Source organism: Hoplias malabaricus, chromosome 12 (genome assembly GCF_029633855.1).
Source record: "Hoplias malabaricus isolate fHopMal1 chromosome 12, fHopMal1.hap1, whole genome shotgun sequence".
In the NCBI taxonomy this organism is placed as follows: Eukaryota; Metazoa; Chordata; class Actinopteri; order Characiformes; family Erythrinidae; genus Hoplias; species Hoplias malabaricus.
Window position 1 is genome coordinate 14,432,077 of NC_089811.1, and position 17,862 is coordinate 14,449,938.

Sequence of the window (17,862 nt, forward strand, 5' to 3'; positions counted from 1 at the left end):
GTGACACTACCTGCTGCGCCACTGTGCCGCCCATTATCATTATTATGGAGGAAATTTGTTTTATTGAGTTATTTATTAATTTTAACATTTTTAATTTTGGCAGGTTTTATTCTCCATACCCCAGAGCAGTGTGGTACCCAGCAAACACACAACGTTGTTACAACGCTGTCTACTTTCTTAAGTATGACACTGTACGTAGCGACACTGTAGTGCCACAGTACATCCCTCACTGACAATATATTCTAAAATACATTTTCCAGCCTAAATAATTTCATAAAATAATCAAAAATATATCTTAGGCATACAGACAATATTTTCAAAATCATTATATTTATGAGCCTTGTCTAAGGTGTGTTCCATCTTTTCACCCAATAAGACTGGACAGGCACTGGACCCATTGTGACCTTAATATGAATGAAGTGATACTGAACAGGATTGGTTACAGACAATGAATGAACGAATGAGGTGATTTGTGAACTTCAGGTTATAGCTTGCATCTAACTTTTTCTGAGGCAAAACGTCTGTCTGGTTCCTATCACTACCACTTTGAAAAATCTTGCTGGGTAAGTTTCTCTCTACAATGAACCATTTGCCAGTGATTTGTTTATGTACAAATAATTCCCACACAAAGAGCTATGACAAAACCACATAAAACTACACCTAGCGTACGTAAATTAACAAACTGCCAAAACTATTTCTGACATTGCATTACTTTGTGGAACACTGCTTTGGACACGACCCACGAGGAGGATTCGTTACAACATGCGCATGCGCAAAGCTGACACTCCTTCCTATTGATATATAGCTCATATGGATTAAACCTGAAGGACTAGAATTCTTCTGGTAAGTTCTCTATGATGATTTATTAATCAGTAGTAAACTTTCGACTCTAACGCTTGAGTGTGCTTCCCGAGCAAGAACGTATTTTCCTGGTAAGATATGCAAATGTATTTGTCAAACGAAGATACCACACGTTTGTGCATGCAAATTTACTACAAGACAACAACGCAAACAATACGTCGTTTTTAAGGAATGTAAAAAATAAAACAAATCACAAATGCTGCAAAGCCAAATATAAACTTTTGAGCACGGTATGTGTAAAGGACAGTGTGTTATGAAATGGGTATAAACTCAACTTGATTTACAGGTCGACATGGCATATCCGATGGACAAAAACAACGTAAAATGCAGTATGGAGAGAGAATAGAAGGAAACTAACAAATATGTTCTGAAATAGCAAACACTCACATTGAGATCATGCAATTAACGCTTCCTGTCTGCTGTTTTCCTCAGTTATTTATATCTTCAAATTAGGAAAGTTCATTCATGAATTAATTGTCTGAAATTCAGTTCAGGGCTGCTGTTGGTCCGGAGCCTACCCAGAATCACTGGGCACAAGGCGGAAACACCATGTAGAGGCGACAGTCCTTCTCAAGGCGACCCACACTCACATTCACTCACACCATTGGACACTTTTGAGCAGCCAATAAACCTACTAGCATGTGTTTTTGGACAACGAGAGGAAACCCACAGGAGCACGGGGAGAGAATACACCAAACTCCTCACAGGTATTCACTACCTGGCGGGGCTCCAACCCACACCCCCAGGACGTTGGAGCTGTGTGACAGCGATGCTGTACACATTTTAAAGAAACAATATTATCTCTCAGTATGATATCAAAATAAAAGAGGTATTGTGAAATCATAGCTATGAACTAGAACAATTCCAGCACTACATATTATTTTCCTATATTGCAGAAATGGCCTCCACTCTCGGACGACGTCTGGTTGCCTGTCTTCTTAATATTTCGGAGGGTCGTCAGAAAGATTTGGTAGAGAAGGTGGCCCAAGCAGCAATCACAGACAGTCATGGTAATGTTAATTTATTGCTCAGCAAAATGTGATAGACATATGTAATGGATCTAATTTTAACATTCTCAAATCTCTCTGATAATCACCTCAGGAGGAAGACAAAAGGGAACAACAGTTCTCAATATCTTCAGTGACTATGACTACAACAGATCAGTCATCACTATTGTGGCCAGCATTGAGCTCATCAGTACGTGTCTGAATGTGAAGCTAATTGAAGCTAATATGAAATAAAATGTATATTGTTGTTTTTCCATAATATGCCGTTATAAGAAAAACTTTGCTTGGGTTACCAACTCTGACATCTGCTTTTGACAACACTATTGTGGTGAAATATGTGGTCATGTGAAAATCAAGGTTTTTAAAAGTGTACTAAAGAAGTGATATGGAAGGTATACATTAATGAAAATGTATATTAGTACATTATTGCTTTTTTTTTCTTGGTTTGTATTATCTTAGAGGAGGCAGTTCTCTCAGCATGTGAGCGGGCCTTTTCTTTGATTGACATGAAAGAACACAAAGGTGTTCACCCCTGCATGGGAGCTGTGGACCTTGTACCCCTCTACCCTCTAGGAGAGGAGGTGGATTTGAAAGACTGTGGAAAAAAGGCCCAAGGTAAGACATGTGACATAGCATCGTGTTAGTCTGTGCCAGAACATATTAGTACTGTTTCTTGCATTATAAATTGCATCCTATGCTCAGCTAGTTTCTCTAATTATGTTGAATTATCTTTCTCATTTAGCGCTGGCTGCTGCTCTGACTGAACGAGTGCTGGGCACCAGTGCATTTTACTTTGGCTGGGCAGATGTGCCACAGTGCCGTGGCCTTGCTCAGAGGAGAAAGGAAATAGGCTGGTTCCGGAAAGATACAAACTTAGACACCATACAACCAGATATTGGACCACAGCCCTCAAAACGATATGGACTAACAGGTGAGAAGATTGTGATATTGAGACTACCTGGGGCATCAGTGTGCCGCCTACATTTATTAATATTTTCAGGGGTGGCACCATGCCTCCAAAAGTGGTGAGGTAAAAATTTATGCTATGGAAATAAGCAATTTATATGCATTTAAAAGTGAATTCCTATTGAAATTTAATTTCTAGTTGTTTCACAATACCTAACACACAGGAATTGGACAGTAAATAAAATAGCGGTAGTGTCGCTGTCCCATAGCTCCAGGGACCTGGGGTTGTGGGTTCAAGCCCTTCTTCAGGTGATTGTCTGGGAGGAGTTTGGTGTGTTCTCTCTGTGTCTGGGTGTTTCCTCTGAGTTTCCTCCCACTGTCCAAAAACACACACTGGAATGTGGATTGACTTGTAGGTGCTACTCAAAAGTGTCCATAGGTGTGAATGTGTAGGCTCCGGACCCACAATGACCCTGAACTGGATAAGCAGTTATATTCAATATAACTGGTTCAATGCAACCGCTAAGTAAGATTTGAATTTTTTATTCCTCTGAGACAGACCAGAGAGTCAGAATATCGGCTAGTTCACGCCTGTAGGTCAGTGCTGGGGGTTTTTCACTCTTGAGGGGTGGGGCATCTACACTGTACTTCTAAAATTGGTGGGTCAAATGCCTGCTCACCCCTATGGTTTTGGCAGTCCTTATTATTATTAATATTATTATTCATTCATTCATTATCTGTAACCGCTTAATCAGTTCAGGGTCGCGGTGGGTCCAGAGCCTACCTGGAATCATTGGGCGCAAGGCGGGAATACACCCTTGAGGGGGCACCAGTCCTTCACAGGGCAACACAGACACACACACACATTCACTCACATCTACGGACAATTTTGAGTCGCCAATCCACCTACCAACGTGTGTTTTTGGACTGTGGGAGGAAACCGGAGCACCCGGAGGAAACCCACACGGACACGGGGAGAACACACCAACTCCTCACAGACAGTCACCCGGAGGGGGAATCGAGCCCACAACCTCCAGGCCCCTGGAGCTGTGTGACACTACCTGCTGCGCCACTGTGCCGCCCTAATATTATTATTATTATTATTATTATTATTATTATTATTATTATTATTTAATAATAATAACACAGTTCCAGGGTCGTGGGTTTGTGGGTTCAATACCTGCCTCATGTCACTCTTTGTGGGGAGACTTGTGCGTTCTCCTATGTCTAACTGGGTTTTCTCTCACAACCCAAAAACACTTCCTGGTAGCTGATTGACTATTCAGAGAGTGTCCTTAGGTGTGAGTGTGTGATGCCCTGTAATCCTTCTGTTGGAGTTCTTTTTAGGTTTAGGATTAGGTTTTCTGAAATTTGGACTAAGGTCTTTTTAAAAAGTTAGTTTTTTTTTTTATGATTTTTTAAAGGTTTTGTTCACTGCTCCAGAAAACAGTGTCCCTCTGTGTAGGTGTTGGTGCCAGCCCATATGTGATGACCTGCAATGTTACCATCAATACGCAGGACATTGCCCTTGGTCGTGACGTTGCTGCAGGCATCCGAGAGTCCAGTCCATGTGGTATCCAAGGTATTCAGGTCATAGCCCTACCCCATGAGGGTACTGTGGAAATTGCATGTAATGTAGAAAGTGTACAAGAGATCCCTCCATCTGGTTTGGGTGCTGGCATGGAACCATGGCCAGCATTTAACATTGGAGGTCAGAACTTTTACCATGCCCCAGCCTCACTCATCAAAGACTGTGTAACAGAGTTGGCTGGCCGCTATGGGGTGAGTACCAAAGGAACAGCTTTAGTGGGGTTCACACCACTTGAATGCAAGGGCCTGGCTGAGAGGGCACTTGCTCAGGATATTGGAGAGTTTTGGAAGGTGTTGCACAGTTTGCGAATGTAATCAGTTTGCCAATAATTTATTGAAAGTACAGGGGTTGGACAATGAATCTGAAACACCTGATTTTAGACCACAATAATTTATTAGTATGGTGTAGGGCCTCCTTTTGCGGTCAGTACAGCGTCAATTCATCTTGGGAATGACATATACAAGTCCTGCACAGTGGTCAGAGGGATTTTAAGCCATTCTTCTTGCAGGATAGTGGCCAGGTCACTACATGATGCTGGTGGAGGAAAACGTTTCCTGACTTGCTCCTCCAAAACACCCCAAAATGACTCAATAATATTTAGATCTGGTGACTGTGCAGGCCATGGGAGATGTTCAACTTCACTTTCATGTTCATCAAACCAATCTTTCACCAGTCTTGCTGTGTGTATTGGTGCATTGTCTTCCTCATACACGGCACCGCCTTCAGGATACAATGTTTGAACCATTGGATGCATATGGTCTTACCGGTGCAATGTGCAATTAATGAAGATTGGCCACCAGGCTGGTCCAATTTAGCCATGAAACCTCCCACAGTATAATGACAGGTGTTTCAGTTTCATTGTCTATCCCCTATATATTGCAACAGTATTAGCAGCTGTGCAATGGAATATTGTAAATGTTTCTGATAACATCAGACATGCATCCCAATATCAAAATTTATCATTATCATTTTTTTTGTATGAAGGGCTTATTACATATTTAAACGCAACAGTTACTGGATTAGGAACACCTATCTTGTATGTACATTTATTGACCTCTTTCTCAGCTCCACTGACCATACAGGAGCACTTTGTAGTTCTACTATTTTAAACTATGTTTTTTATGCCCATCTCACTTTGCTCTTCAATGGTCTGGACCCCACATGACCACTACAGAATAAATACATAAATTTGGGTGGTGGATCATTCTCAGCACTGCCGTGACACTGACCTGGTGGTAGTGTGCTGGTACGAGTGAATCAGACACAGCATCACTCCTGAAGTTTTTAAACACTGTCCACACAATATCCATGCTTTTAGACACACCTAATTTGTTGGTCCACTTTTACATATAAAAGCGTGAAACAGTAGCTCAGCCATTCCTGCAGTTTGTGTTGGTCATCCTCTAGTCCTTCATCAGTGGACACAGTACACCACCCACAGGACGATGTTGGTTGGCAGACTTTTCTCTGTCCAGCAGTGACACTGAGGGCTTTAAAAGTTCCATTAGCATTTCTGTGCCTGAACCACTCCTACAAGCTCGAGACACACCACATCAGTGTCACTGCAGCACTGAGAACGATCCACCACCCAAATCATACCTGCTCTCTGGTGGTCCTGACCATTGAGGTTTAGGGTAAAACATGATGAAAGTATGTACAGAAACAGGTGGACTACACAGTAACCGTAGAACTACAAAGTACTCCTATATGGTCAGTGGAGCTTATAAAATGGACAATGAGCATAGATACAAGGTAGGTGTTCCTAATCCAATGGTTGTTCAGTTTCAAAAAGCATTTGTATTTTCTAGCAATAATATAGGTTTACATTCTATGTAGGTTCCAAGTAATGTTTTCTTATATAATACATCAAATAATTTAAGTGTTAATAATTACATGAATATTGTCTTTTATCATAACTTATGGTAGAGTAAGTGTTTGAACTAGTAGTCTTGTATTGTTACTGAGCTTTATCATGTTAATGATCTCATTTCAGTTGATGACAAGTGTATGTAATGTTAAGACATTAGAGTCCTTGTTGGGAAAAGTATTCCCATGTCTACATTTGTGAAGTGTCTTCATATGAGTCATAAATTGAAATGATTCACTGTGGCCCAGGATTGGCAATAAAGCAAAGAAAAACAAGATAAAAGAAAATTCTTTAGAGTCTGCATTGAATTGCCAGTGAGGTGTGCTTAATGAAACAACTGTCTGAGATTTGTTGGGAAACACTGAATCCCCATGAGTAATGGTATGTAATGGATTATGTACATTTGTGACATTCCATCAGCTTTAGGCAGCAGTGATTGTACTCAGATTTAAGGGATGACATTTTTGTACATGTTGAAACAGAAGACAAAGAAGGATAAACAGGGTTTCACTCAGGAACATTTGTTAAATTCTATTTTTATTCCTAATTAAATAAACCTACGTGTCAGAATCAAACTATCACCTCTCCTTTCACACAGTCACTTTTGGTATTTTTTTTGGCCAAAGGGCAAAACCCACAAACAAAAAGGCAGCCACAAGTTTCAGCCTGCCTACTGGCAAAACAGCAGTTAACTATTCCTGACATTACATGATAGTAATGTGTTTACTATAAATTAATTGAAGAAAGTGCATTAAGTGTTCAAGTAGGGTGTATAGTTTCAAACACACTTAGGAAAGGGATGCAAAATGGAATATACTGAGACCTGCACTACTTGGAAAGAAAAATGAAAAAAAAAAAATACAATTGGTAAAACTGTTCAGAAACCATTAGTCATTTTTGCTAAGTGTCCTAGATGATGAGGCCAAAGTCTATATCCAGCATAGACTGTAATAACAGACTTTATCCCTTGATTGGCAGTTACATTGCAGAAGTATTCAAGCATTTTGTGGGGAGGGGGCTGTCTGGAGGGTGGGACAATGGTTTCACAATCCTTGTCTCATCTCTTTGAAGCCCGGCGGGGGTCCCTGCCATTGCTGATAGTGACAGATGGTTTAGGAGGGGCAGGAGTTCCCCCTACAGTCACTGGGGGCGAAGGGCCATTGCCTGGAACACGTCCATTTGTTCTGCCTGGAGCCCCAAAGTTAGGAGGAGCAGGGGCAGCATTATTGGGAAAGGTTGGCATGGCACCATTTCCTGTGAATTAGATATGTTTGATGAGTCCAGTATATCAAATTACCTCAGTTTACATTAACTGCATTTAAACTTTTCAGCAGTTTAGTGGTAGTTCATTAGTTACAAAATTCATTCATTTGTAACCTTGCATCCTGGTCAGGGCTGCACTGCATCCAGAGCCTACTAGATACATTTGGTGCAAGGCAGAGACACCCAGGGTAGGGCATTAACTACACAATGAATATGGTAAACAATCTCTGTAGTGCGCCTATACATTTCATACTGTGTAGTGATCATTTGAAATTGCAAATTAACAAACAAATCAGGAGAATTATAGAACATGTTTAAATATTAAGCTAACAATAGTTCACAAAAAAGTATGCGTTATAGTTGTTTACTTACCTGTTTGTACAGGAGTACCCACATTTTGATTGGGTGGAGAATTTCCTCGCTGTTCTTTACCCTAAGAAAAGGGATAGCCATTTCATAACAAGAACAATTTCTGACCACTTTTTTCAGTAGCTGGCTACAAGCTTTTAAACCCCCCCCCCCCCCCCCCCCACACACACACACACACACACACACACACATTCAGCTTTTTGTACATGATCTAGTTCAACACATAGGTAACTGGTCTAAACAGTTAATCTAATTCTGATGTATAATAACTTTCATTTGTGGGCTTAAAGGATTTATATTGATTCATACTGTGTACAGGGATCTGTGTAAACCTACCATCTTGTTCTGCTGGTTGGCTTGGGCTAGCAGCTCTGGATTTGGTTCACTGAAGTTAGGAACCTCTGAGTATACCATGCAGAACCTGGAGATGAAATTATATTACTCCATTACACAGCTCAAACGTGGGAGCAAAACAAAGGCACTAATGATTTTATAGTTCTAATTTCCTGTTTTAAATCCTGATATATTGTTAGGTTGGAAAAAAAAACCCTAGAAAAAATTATATGCACTACTCACTCTCCAATCTTCTGTAGGTCTCCACCACGTCCAGTGTACAAGGTAAGGCATCCCTTCCAGATAGAGGCATAACTGCAACACGTTGGAAAACCTTATTATTTGTTCCAGTGTAATGTTAAAATATACAAACGCAGACACAAAGTTCAGAATGACTACAGGAAAATAATAAAAAATAATTAAGAAAATGCAGTGAGAAACAAAGAAGCCCTACCCTCGTGTTAGGCGAATAATATCCCCAGGTTGGATGAGGCTGCCTAGCTCATCCCAAACAGAGATGGCGATGCTGCCGCTTTTATCGGCCACCTTACAGGAGCGGACTTCATGACCATCCTTTGTCTTGGTCACCCGACCTAGAAAGCGAAAGCACAGCAACTAAGAGCGGTTCATACTTTTAATCATGTGAAGTAGGCAAGGAGAGGCATCGTGATTTTTTTTTAAGTCAAAAATAACTACCCAAAGTTATGCTTTAGTCAAGCGTCATCCAAACGGCACAACACTGTCTCTTTAAGAAATGAAAGAGAGAAGAGCTTTAGCCAGTTTGTCATGAGAGGCACATCACCACGGGGAGTCACAACTTACCTATTTCCAGCACTATAAAAACGATATTGAGATTTTTCGATCCTGGTTTTACGTCTTTGATCAAGACCACGGCTTCGTTGGAGATACTCGACATGTTTGGAAGAGAGCTGAGAGCCGCTAGCGGAGGGCTAGCTTAAGGCCAGTGCGACACCAAGCAGCATTCGGCTCAGCTAGCGGGCTAGCTGGCTTAAAAAGACATAAACGTCGAAAAAAACAAAACCGTACTTCCAATTTAAGCTTATCCAGAGTTTAACAGCCCTTTTATATGTGGCTCAACTTGGCTGAATAGGCCGAGCTAGACAATATAGTCCTGTCCGTGAGTTACACCGCTTCCAAATCTTTTAGGAACTGTTAAAACTGAAGTACATTTACGAGGCTTTGTGTTTTACAAAAAGTACACCACCTAACTAATATAAGAAATGGGGCAACATAGTTTTCTCCCCAGTAGCCAAACTACCCCTCAGTTTACCATTGTAGCTACTATTTAAAACGAGCTCTAAACCCTGGCTTCCTTTTTGCAGGACTAAACAAACAGGACGTTGTTCAAGCACAAATTAAATATATATATATATGTATAAATTTGTATACTTAAAAAAATACCCGTATCCGTGTATGTACACGTAACACTAATGGATTTTCTGACAAAAATAGCGAGCTAAAAATTCAGCTCAAGCTTCTCTTACGGCTCCTTCCCGAATCTACACAATGAAGGAGGTGCGGAGAAGCTGCAGTCACAAAAGATGTGAAACGAACAAGTCTATTTTCGTCTGCACTCCCAAATATTGTTCCTCTTATTGGGAAAAAATGCTGTTTTGATAATGTCATAACCGCTATGAAAAACGATTACATTAACTTTTCTATAACGCACTCGAAAAAAAGACAGAGCTAGCCAGCTAACTTTACTTCAGTTTAGAAAGTCTGGCATTTATAACGTCACGCCTTTTTCATTAATTCGACAGTACGGGTTATTTATTATCATATTAATCTAAGTGTTTCTATTTGTGAGGTATTACAGTCACAGCCATTATTAATAAACCCTGACCTAGGAAAAAAGGGAGAAAAATTTTGACATTGCTGCCAGTCGCACCCTCACTAAAACAAAAGAGAGAAGAAAGAAAAAAAAACTCACAGTAACGCCAACGTGTGTTCGGTAGCGTTTATATACGCTGGACCGTACCATCATTGCGCTAAGAGGGGAGCCATGCGCTATTAAGTCTTTCTGGATAGTTGTAGTGATTCACAGCAAAATTTAAACACACACAGAACGTATTTACTTAGATCGAGAAAGCAAACTCTTTGGTAGTCTATTAAATGGGCACATAAAATACATCCGGTATGGTTGAAACGCGTTGGTGCTGGCGTTATTCATGTTACAGCGATGTCGATATGTGATTGGACAGAGGGAGGAATGTGTCCACATGGAAAGGAAATACCCGCACACCATTTCCTCACAATGTAGCCGACGTTGTGTAATATTATTTGATAACATTCACCATAAGCCTTTCCCATTTCCAGCGAATACAGTAACTGATGATCATATTTGATTGCCTTGATATGTGTCTCTGGATGTGTGAGCAGAGATCATTTACAGTACGTGATCTGTGATATGTATACAAAATGATTTGGGCGTTTTTTCTTTTTCTTCAGAACACATATAAGCGCACATCCTCTACAGAGAACACACACACATTTACATTTCAATAAATAAGCAGTGTGTTGTATTTGACAAAAAGGGGAATCACAAAGCTAAATTATGGCCTGGAAAAAACTTGTCACAGTTCATTTCCCATGCCTTTTTAAATGTTTAAATCAGCTAATAAACAAATTGTGTGCAACCATTTGGATTCAAACACTAAGTCGCTTACCCTCTGAAGGGGCAATACACTGGAACTATTCTGTACCTTTAGTGAGGAAACAATTGTGCTATGCACTATTGACATTGTTTGTGTTTAATTAACTCCAATCACTCTTGACACATTGCTATATTTTATATTTTTATATTTAAAATGTTAGATTATGAGGAAATAAGGGAAATGTAGCATAACTGTAAATCTCATTTATACTAGACAGTTGGACCAGGCCATTGTTATCTGTACATTTAAATGTCCATTTTAAATTTATGTTCAATTGTTTGTAGACACCACTCATTGTGTATTAACTTACTAAAAGTGAACCCAATGTGGACAGAGTTTTGGACAGATTCAATAATCTCCACAGAAAAACATGAAAGGATTGGGCTAATTGTGTAAAAAAAACTGGAGCAGTGGAACTGTGGGGATGAGTTGGAGGGGATTTGTGATCGAAAAGGCCATAAAAATCTTAATATCTTAATACATAAAAAACAGAAATATTGCAACATTGTAATCTCTTCAAAAGAGAAGAGGCTGTCAGTGCAGCAAAATTGAACAAATTTACTATTAATTCCCTTAATCTCAGAGGACATTTTGGATGAGCAGGTGTCCACAAACAACTGGCCATAACTTTTAATATACCTACATGGTTCTTTATTTAATGGACAGGAACAGTATTTTAGAGTGCAGGACTTCTTCGTCTTTTGTCTTTTTTGTGAGACAGTAGGCCAGATTTTGTTCAGATTATTCTTCTGCAGTATAGTGTAACAAAACCGATCATGACTTTTGGCTCACGCTAAGCAACATGGAATCTGCTTCATGGAGAGAAACCATAACTCATGATGTAGCTGGCTGTTTTAATTTGTTTTAAATTGAAATTAGAAAAATAAAACAGTTAGTCGTCACGAACAGGATTCGAACCTGTGCGGGGAAACCCCATTGGATTTCGAGTCCAACGCCTTAACCTCTCGGCCACCGTGACGCCGCAAGTTTGTTCCGGGAGCGCGAATATCACCGTTAATCATACCGAGCTATATGCCGCTATAAAATTGAAACATTTTTTATAAATACGTTATTTAAGGTAGATTGGATGTTCATGGTATATATATGCAAATCAGTGCATGTGAGCTGCTGGCTAACCTACCATCGTAATTCACCACCAAGCCGCCTGACTAAAAATGAATCGTTGATTATCGCGTCGGTTAACGGTAGCTTTATATTTCAAAAAAAAAAAAAAAAAAAAACGTTAGCTGGATTTCTCCCAAACCACAGATAACTTTTAAACTAAACATTGAAATTATTAAATTGAATGAAAACTAACTTAATGTAACTTACTGTGGAAGTACCATTAGACGCTAGCATTAAAGCAGGGCAAACTGCAGACATATCCAAATATAGACCTCAAAACCTCAAAAACAGGTCAAATCAACTTCTGCCCTTTTCTACGTGTAATAATAAATATTTCTAGTTCCCTAATTGCTGGTTATTTTGTTTGTTTTTTATTTCATTATTATATATTTGTTTACTTTTAATGAACCAACACAATGCATTTAGCACAGATGATCAAACTAACTTCAACCACTACAACTTGGGAAAGTATAAATTGAACATCAGAATTCCTGTGTTCATGATGGGCTTGGGCCTATGTGGATAGATAGTCAAGTAACTTTCTATAAATGGGACCATGTGGCACAACGTTTCTGCCACAGCTTTGGGGTCTTGGGGATTTGGATTCAATCCTTGCCTTGGGACATTCTATATGGAGTTTGGTGTGTCTGCGTGGGTTTCCCTCATTCTCTTGTCTCCTGCCACAATGCAAAACACCTGTTGGGCCACTCTATGAGTAACTGAATGCGTGTGTGATGCCCTCTGATAGACTGGTGATTTTGGGTAGGCTCTAGACCCACTGTGATGCTGATAAAGGTGTGATTACAGAACACAGGAATTCAGTTTTGAACACAGCTTATACAGCTACCTCAGAAAAGTTTTAAATGAAATTGGATGCTTTAGAAAAGCTGTACATGGGCCTATGGTAACTATGTTCAGAGCAAATTGACAGCTAGGTGGGTATTAAGCATCCTTATTGTATCGGGCTATGCAGTAGTGGAATCCAGAAATAATCCTAGTTTCTAATATATCTTATAATAATGACTGGACATCTCACAATTTTTCATGACATGCCATACTAATGAGAAAGGATAGAATCTCAATATGGCAAGTCATAATTATGAGAAGATGACTTGGCAACCCTGTTAATTTTTCAAGTGGCTGAATCTGGTTTTCATGGTTACCAAATACCTTAAAGCCCCATTTGGTCATTGCTTTAACCCCTAAAACGAAATCTCTTTTCATCAAAAGTAAATAAATACAATTTATTTACAGGGAAGAAGTGGCTTAGACATAATCACAACAATTTTGCCTTTATAGTATGATCTTGCATTTATCCCCATTTCTAAGTTCACTTGTAGCTTGAAGGTCCAGTCTTGTAAGTAGATGGGACTGTTTGCTTAGATTTGTGACAAGAAATATTGGTTGAGTGAGCCCAAGATGAATGCTTGTTTTGAACTGAATATTTTAGCATATAACACCAAACGGACATAAACAATGTAACAAAAAAAAGATTTTTTATTGAAATGGGTCTTATAAGGTGACCAACTCCCATCGTTCATTAAGAGTCAACTCAGATCAGACTCAAAGAGACGAAAAACAGTTTTTACATAACAGCGCCTTTTAGCGGTGGAAACAATATTTACAAATACTCAACTGACGTAGCTACATATTCTACAAATGGCGCTTGCCGTTTAAAGTGGTTTTAATCTGGACAGGGTATAAGAAGATCTAAGAGTTTTTATGAGCAGTTTGATAAAACGCTTATTCGTGTCACTGACGAACTGTCCGTTGGGTTTTGTTTTTATTTAAACTCGTTTCACTCCGTTAAGCTGGAGAGACAGTCAGGGAGGATGTTTGAACGGTGCTGGTGGTTGCGCAGTTTTAGCGCTTTACTACACAAAAAAAACGCGCTTTATCGCCCATGCTAAGTCTTCGGTCGGCTGCGGCGGGTTTGTCGCTCTTTGCTGTGGCCCAGATGTCAAACATGGCCACGGGAGGAGGGCTCCAGCCCCCCGGGAGCTCCGCTTTACTTCCGCGGCGTCTTCTCCGCCTCGCCTCGGTCCCAGGCTCCGAGCAGCACCGACTCAACGACCTGCTGCTGCTGAACCCAGAAAGCCCACGATGCGACAACGGGCATGTCGTATTTTTCCCCGGCGATATTCAGGTTGGTTTAGCGTGTTAATTGTGATTTTCTGCTGCTTTTCCACTCGCTAAATTCAGGCTAGCATCTTCGAGTTCAGACCCATGAACGTGCCGCGTTTCAATATTTTTTAATGTTCCATGGGATTGCATACGGGTAGTTAGGCCGATAAATTAGTAAAAACCCGGTTAATGTTTATTTGTACCCATTCATTGAACACATTACATAAACGGGATTTTACTTAAGCTATTAGTGCCTTTAATATAACGACCTAAAACCGCCACATTTCTTTTAGTATTGTTAGCTATATTTGAAATGAGAGACCTCAAGAACAAAATGATGGGGACTCAAGGTTAATTCATATTGAAGCAGCTCTTTATTTGTCCATATGAAGAATAGCTTAATATAAATATTGATGCTTTTCTATTTACATAAGTGTCATTATTTGGCAATACAGAGTGCTTATGAGCAATAATATGACCTAATTTAAGTCACCCTAGGTTGTTTTATTACCTACATTGAGGGTTCCAAAGGCCCATTTGGAGCTGAGGTTGAACATCTCGGCCTGAGTCATTTGATATAGATATAGAAAGCTGGAGTCTATATTTGGAAGTTCGCTTTATATAAAAACATTTATCTTCAAATTTCAGTCACATATTAGTTCAGGGAATAGGAATATATGAGGTTTGTTGTCAGATTATCCCACCCGTGTTTTTTAGAAAAGGTTTAGTCTGCATATGGTAAATATCATGTTTTAATGCATCAGTGAGTGGTCTGCTGAATCTACATATCTGTGCTTTGTTTTTATTTCTTTTTTTAAGATGTTTTTCCACTCCCAATATTCTTTAGAACTTTCAGCAGGAGATGGCACTGCAACCTGAGGCAGCCCCATGGCAGTGCTGGAGCCTGGAGCGTGTGGCTGTCCTGTTGGGCACTCGCTTCCCTGGACGCCACATCTGGGTGGTCCGTGCATCCCGAATGTACTTGCATAAGTTCAGCTGCTACCAGAACTTTGTTGAGAGCAACTTGTTCGGAGCTCCAGAGCACTCTCCAGACTACGGGGCCCTGCGCCACCTAAGAGGTCTCCTGGGGCATGGCATGGAGCGGGCAGGACTCCCAAACCCTCTGCCACCCCTAGGTGGTGCTGCACCTCTCCCTCAGAACTTCTCCCTCATTTTGGTGGGCTTCAGTAAGGGATGTGTGGTGCTAAATCAGATTGTATTTGAACTTGCTGGTGTTAGGGCTGATCTAGAGCTGAGGTTGTTCCTTGACAGCATCACAGACATGTACTGGTTGGATGGGGGTCACCCTGGTGGCAGCAAGACGTGGGTCACTGACAAACATGCACTTGGAGAGCTGGCAGCCAGCAGAGTGACTGTGCATGCCCACGTCACACCCTATGAAGTTAGGGACCCCATGAGGGCCTGGGTAGGAAGGGAGCATCTGTGTTTCGTTAAGACACTGGAGGAGCTCAATGCCTGTATCACCCACAAGCTGCACTTTGAGGATGAACCAGCATCCATTGAAAATCATTTTCGGGTCATAAAAGAGTTTTGATTTTTTGCTTTCTTAAGCCTTAAAATGATTTTGCAACTGAAAGCATTGCAGAATTTTCCCATTAACTCAGAAGTAGACATACTTAGTGTCTGAAATTCTTAAGATTTGATTGCACGGTTAGTGAAGGTTTAAAAAAAAGAAGAAAAAAATTACAGTAAATCATGTTTTGAGACACTGACATGTCATAGACAAAATATAAATATTCAGAATAATTTTTAGTTCTAGTGCAAAAGATTAGCTCTAATTTTTGTAGCAGAAGCAAAATTAGCAAAGCTCAGACACTTGACTGATAGACTACATTTGGGGTAAGAGGACAATTGTGTAAATTAGATTTTTCTGCAAATTTGCTTTAATGCAGAATGTAACTGCCACCAAGCACAAGAATATTTAATGTTGCACACATAAAGCTTTTAACGCAAACTGCTCTTCAAGCAAGGACTATTAAAAGCAAGGCAGTGAGACCAAATCTCTGCATAAACAGCACTTATTCTTCATAATCATAATCCATATGGAAGAAATATAATATTATGTCAAATTCTGGAACAGTTTCAGTGATCTCTTACATTCATGATTTTAATCAAAAGCACCTTTTATAAAATTATGAGAATGTCTCATTACCATTTGCTAGCTTTTCAGTCTGTTTGCGCGCTAATGTATTTACGAAGCCCCAGTGTCCATAAATGGATAAAAACATATTGTCTCAGTCTTGTATGCTAGGTTTTCTCTGCTTATAGCAGTAAAACTGTGATGAGGATATTGCTTTATTCCTGCTTCATAGATGGGTAATGACTTATTTCTGTAGATGGAACTGACTTTATATTCAGGAGAGCGCTAACTGCATGAACATAAGCTAACAGACAAAGTGCTACAAAAACGAAACAAATAAATTAGTTTCAGTGGTAATTCAAACTGTGAATAAAACATACAGACAAGTAATCGCTTTAGCCACGTACAAACAGGCATATTTTTCCCTCAGACATACCATTCCACCTTAAAAGACATGATGCTTCTAAATTTAAACAAACCAGAAGTTCGCTACAAGTCTGAAATATACTGAAATATTAAAATGAAATATTAAATCTCAAAATTTGGAATGGGTTCAGTTATCTTTTCCAAAGTATTCAAACTATCATTTCATTGAGGCCTGATAACTCACAAAAAACTGAAAAATGCCCTACGGTTGTCTTAATTTTATTTTCAAATAATATAATTGTAACCCAATTTTTCAACTTTTCAATATAGTTGTTACTGTAAAACAATATTGCAGATGGAAATGTGCTGTCGATTTATCGACTATCATGCAGTATTCATATAGTCTTATTTTAGATGTTATTTGTTGAATTTACAGACAAATGACCTGGGCACATTGAAAGATTTGCCTGTGATTTGCTCTAGATGTTGTTCCTTTGCTGTTTTTCTGACAATACAATGAAATGAAATCCACAAGCCCGCTAAGCTTGCACTCTGGAATAATTTTAAGTCTGACTTAATACTGACTTTAATTGCTGTAGTGCTACAGCAGTTCCAGTGATGTAATCATTCTTTGACTTGTGATAAATGGCAGTTTACTAAAGTGAATGCACTATTTTTAGTGCCATTTATGTGGGAGCCCATTTAGTGGATTTCCTGCTTCAGTAAAAAGCATAGAATGTATTTCATGTTTTGTGTCATTCCATACATTTGGGAAAATTTATTTTTTTCCCTCACTAATTCAGAAATGCTTGATATGTTAGTTGATAATAGAGTAAAATCACTTTAAATTATTAAACACTGGGTCCTCTGTTGTGTTAGCCAAGATTAACATTGCGTTGATGTGACAGATGCTATTAGGAGAAATGACATCAAACTTGTCAGTGGAAGTCCACTGTGTACTGCAGGAAGGAGGGAGCCAGATTACATCAAGTGCTTTGTAAAGCAAGCTTCCACACAGAGCATGTCACTGGTGACACTTCAGTGGTCAAGCTGCTGACCTAATACACACATTAACCAACCATAAAAAGGTCTTTGTCTTTGATTTTTTTGTCTTGTTTACAATTTTAACACTTTTATAGCAATGTTGTTTTAATATTCCTTAGTGCACCTTGAATGTAAATACTAAAAAATGAAATAATGTAAGACGTATGTAAAAATATAAATTGTATATAAGTAAAATTTCAGGGAGTAACTGCTGTGCACTGTAGTTGCAA

The 17,862-nt window shown here is 39.5% G+C and overlaps 3 protein-coding genes and 1 non-coding gene across 6 annotated transcripts; 2 read left to right on the forward strand and 2 right to left on the reverse strand.

Moving 5' to 3' along the window:
• The first annotated feature begins 908 nt into the window (after positions 1-908).
• ftcdnl1 (formiminotransferase cyclodeaminase N-terminal like 1) lies at positions 909-5,320 on the forward strand. Of its 3 annotated transcripts, none has more exons than XM_066641268.1 (6): positions 909-932; positions 1,758-1,871; positions 1,963-2,058; positions 2,328-2,483; positions 2,611-2,799; positions 4,240-5,320. In XM_066641268.1, the coding sequence occupies exons 2-6, from the start codon at positions 1,760-1,762 to the stop codon at positions 4,677-4,679; spliced, it is 993 nt and encodes a 330-aa protein (XP_066497365.1). In that variant the 5' UTR covers positions 909-932; positions 1,758-1,759; the 3' UTR covers positions 4,680-5,320. The 3 variants fall into 3 exon arrangements, with proteins under 3 accessions (XP_066497365.1, XP_066497364.1, XP_066497367.1); XM_066641267.1 differs by lacking the exon at positions 909-932 and adding an exon at positions 1,359-1,568; XM_066641270.1 differs by lacking the exon at positions 909-932 and adding an exon at positions 1,359-1,568 and having other exon boundaries at positions 4,199-4,379.
• Positions 5,321-6,299: 979 nt separating this feature from the next.
• On the reverse strand, positions 6,300-10,132 carry nabp1a (nucleic acid binding protein 1a). Its single transcript, XM_066641272.1, has 6 exons — positions 9,020-10,132; positions 8,652-8,790; positions 8,441-8,512; positions 8,201-8,285; positions 7,868-7,928; positions 6,300-7,486 (listed from the first exon to the last, which is right to left on the reverse strand). Exons 1-6 carry the CDS (start codon positions 9,111-9,113, stop codon positions 7,290-7,292), a joined length of 648 nt encoding a protein of 215 aa, XP_066497369.1. The 5' UTR covers positions 9,114-10,132; the 3' UTR covers positions 6,300-7,289.
• A 1,637-nt stretch (positions 10,133-11,769) lies between these two features.
• On the reverse strand, positions 11,770-11,851 carry trnas-cga (transfer RNA serine (anticodon CGA)). Its single transcript has one exon. It is a non-coding gene; the product is annotated as a tRNA-Ser (tRNA).
• A 1,753-nt stretch (positions 11,852-13,604) lies between these two features.
• Positions 13,605-17,806, forward strand: c12h2orf69 (chromosome 12 C2orf69 homolog). The gene is made up of 2 exons (XM_066641271.1): positions 13,605-14,143; positions 14,969-17,806. The coding sequence occupies exons 1-2, from the start codon at positions 13,901-13,903 to the stop codon at positions 15,674-15,676; spliced, it is 951 nt and encodes a 316-aa protein (XP_066497368.1). The 5' UTR covers positions 13,605-13,900; the 3' UTR covers positions 15,677-17,806.
• The last annotated feature ends 56 nt before the right edge of the window (positions 17,807-17,862 follow it).

Excerpts from the sequence above, each read along its gene's own strand:
- ftcdnl1 (XM_066641268.1), top strand. The coding sequence starts at position 1,760 with ATGGCCTCCACTCTCGGACGACGTCTGGTTGCCTGTCTTCTTAATATT. Across the intron at positions 1,872-1,962 it reads AGCAATCACAGACAGTCATG|GAGGAAGACAAAAGGGAACA; the intron begins GTAATGTTAATT and ends TAATCACCTCAG. Across the intron at positions 2,484-2,610 it reads CTGTGGAAAAAAGGCCCAAG|CGCTGGCTGCTGCTCTGACT; the intron begins GTAAGACATGTG and ends TTTCTCATTTAG.
- nabp1a (XM_066641272.1), bottom strand. The coding sequence starts at position 9,113 with ATGTCGAGTATCTCCAACGAAGCCGTGGTCTTGATCAAAGACGTAAAA. Across the intron at positions 8,791-9,019 it reads TTTTATAGTGCTGGAAATAG|GTCGGGTGACCAAGACAAAG; the intron begins GTAAGTTGTGAC and ends TTCGCTTTCTAG. Across the intron at positions 7,929-8,200 it reads CCAACCAGCAGAACAAGATG|GGTAAAGAACAGCGAGGAAA; the intron begins GTAGGTTTACAC and ends CCCTTTTCTTAG.
- c12h2orf69 (XM_066641271.1), top strand. The coding sequence starts at position 13,901 with ATGCTAAGTCTTCGGTCGGCTGCGGCGGGTTTGTCGCTCTTTGCTGTG. Across the intron at positions 14,144-14,968 it reads TTTTCCCCGGCGATATTCAG|AACTTTCAGCAGGAGATGGC; the intron begins GTTGGTTTAGCG and ends AATATTCTTTAG.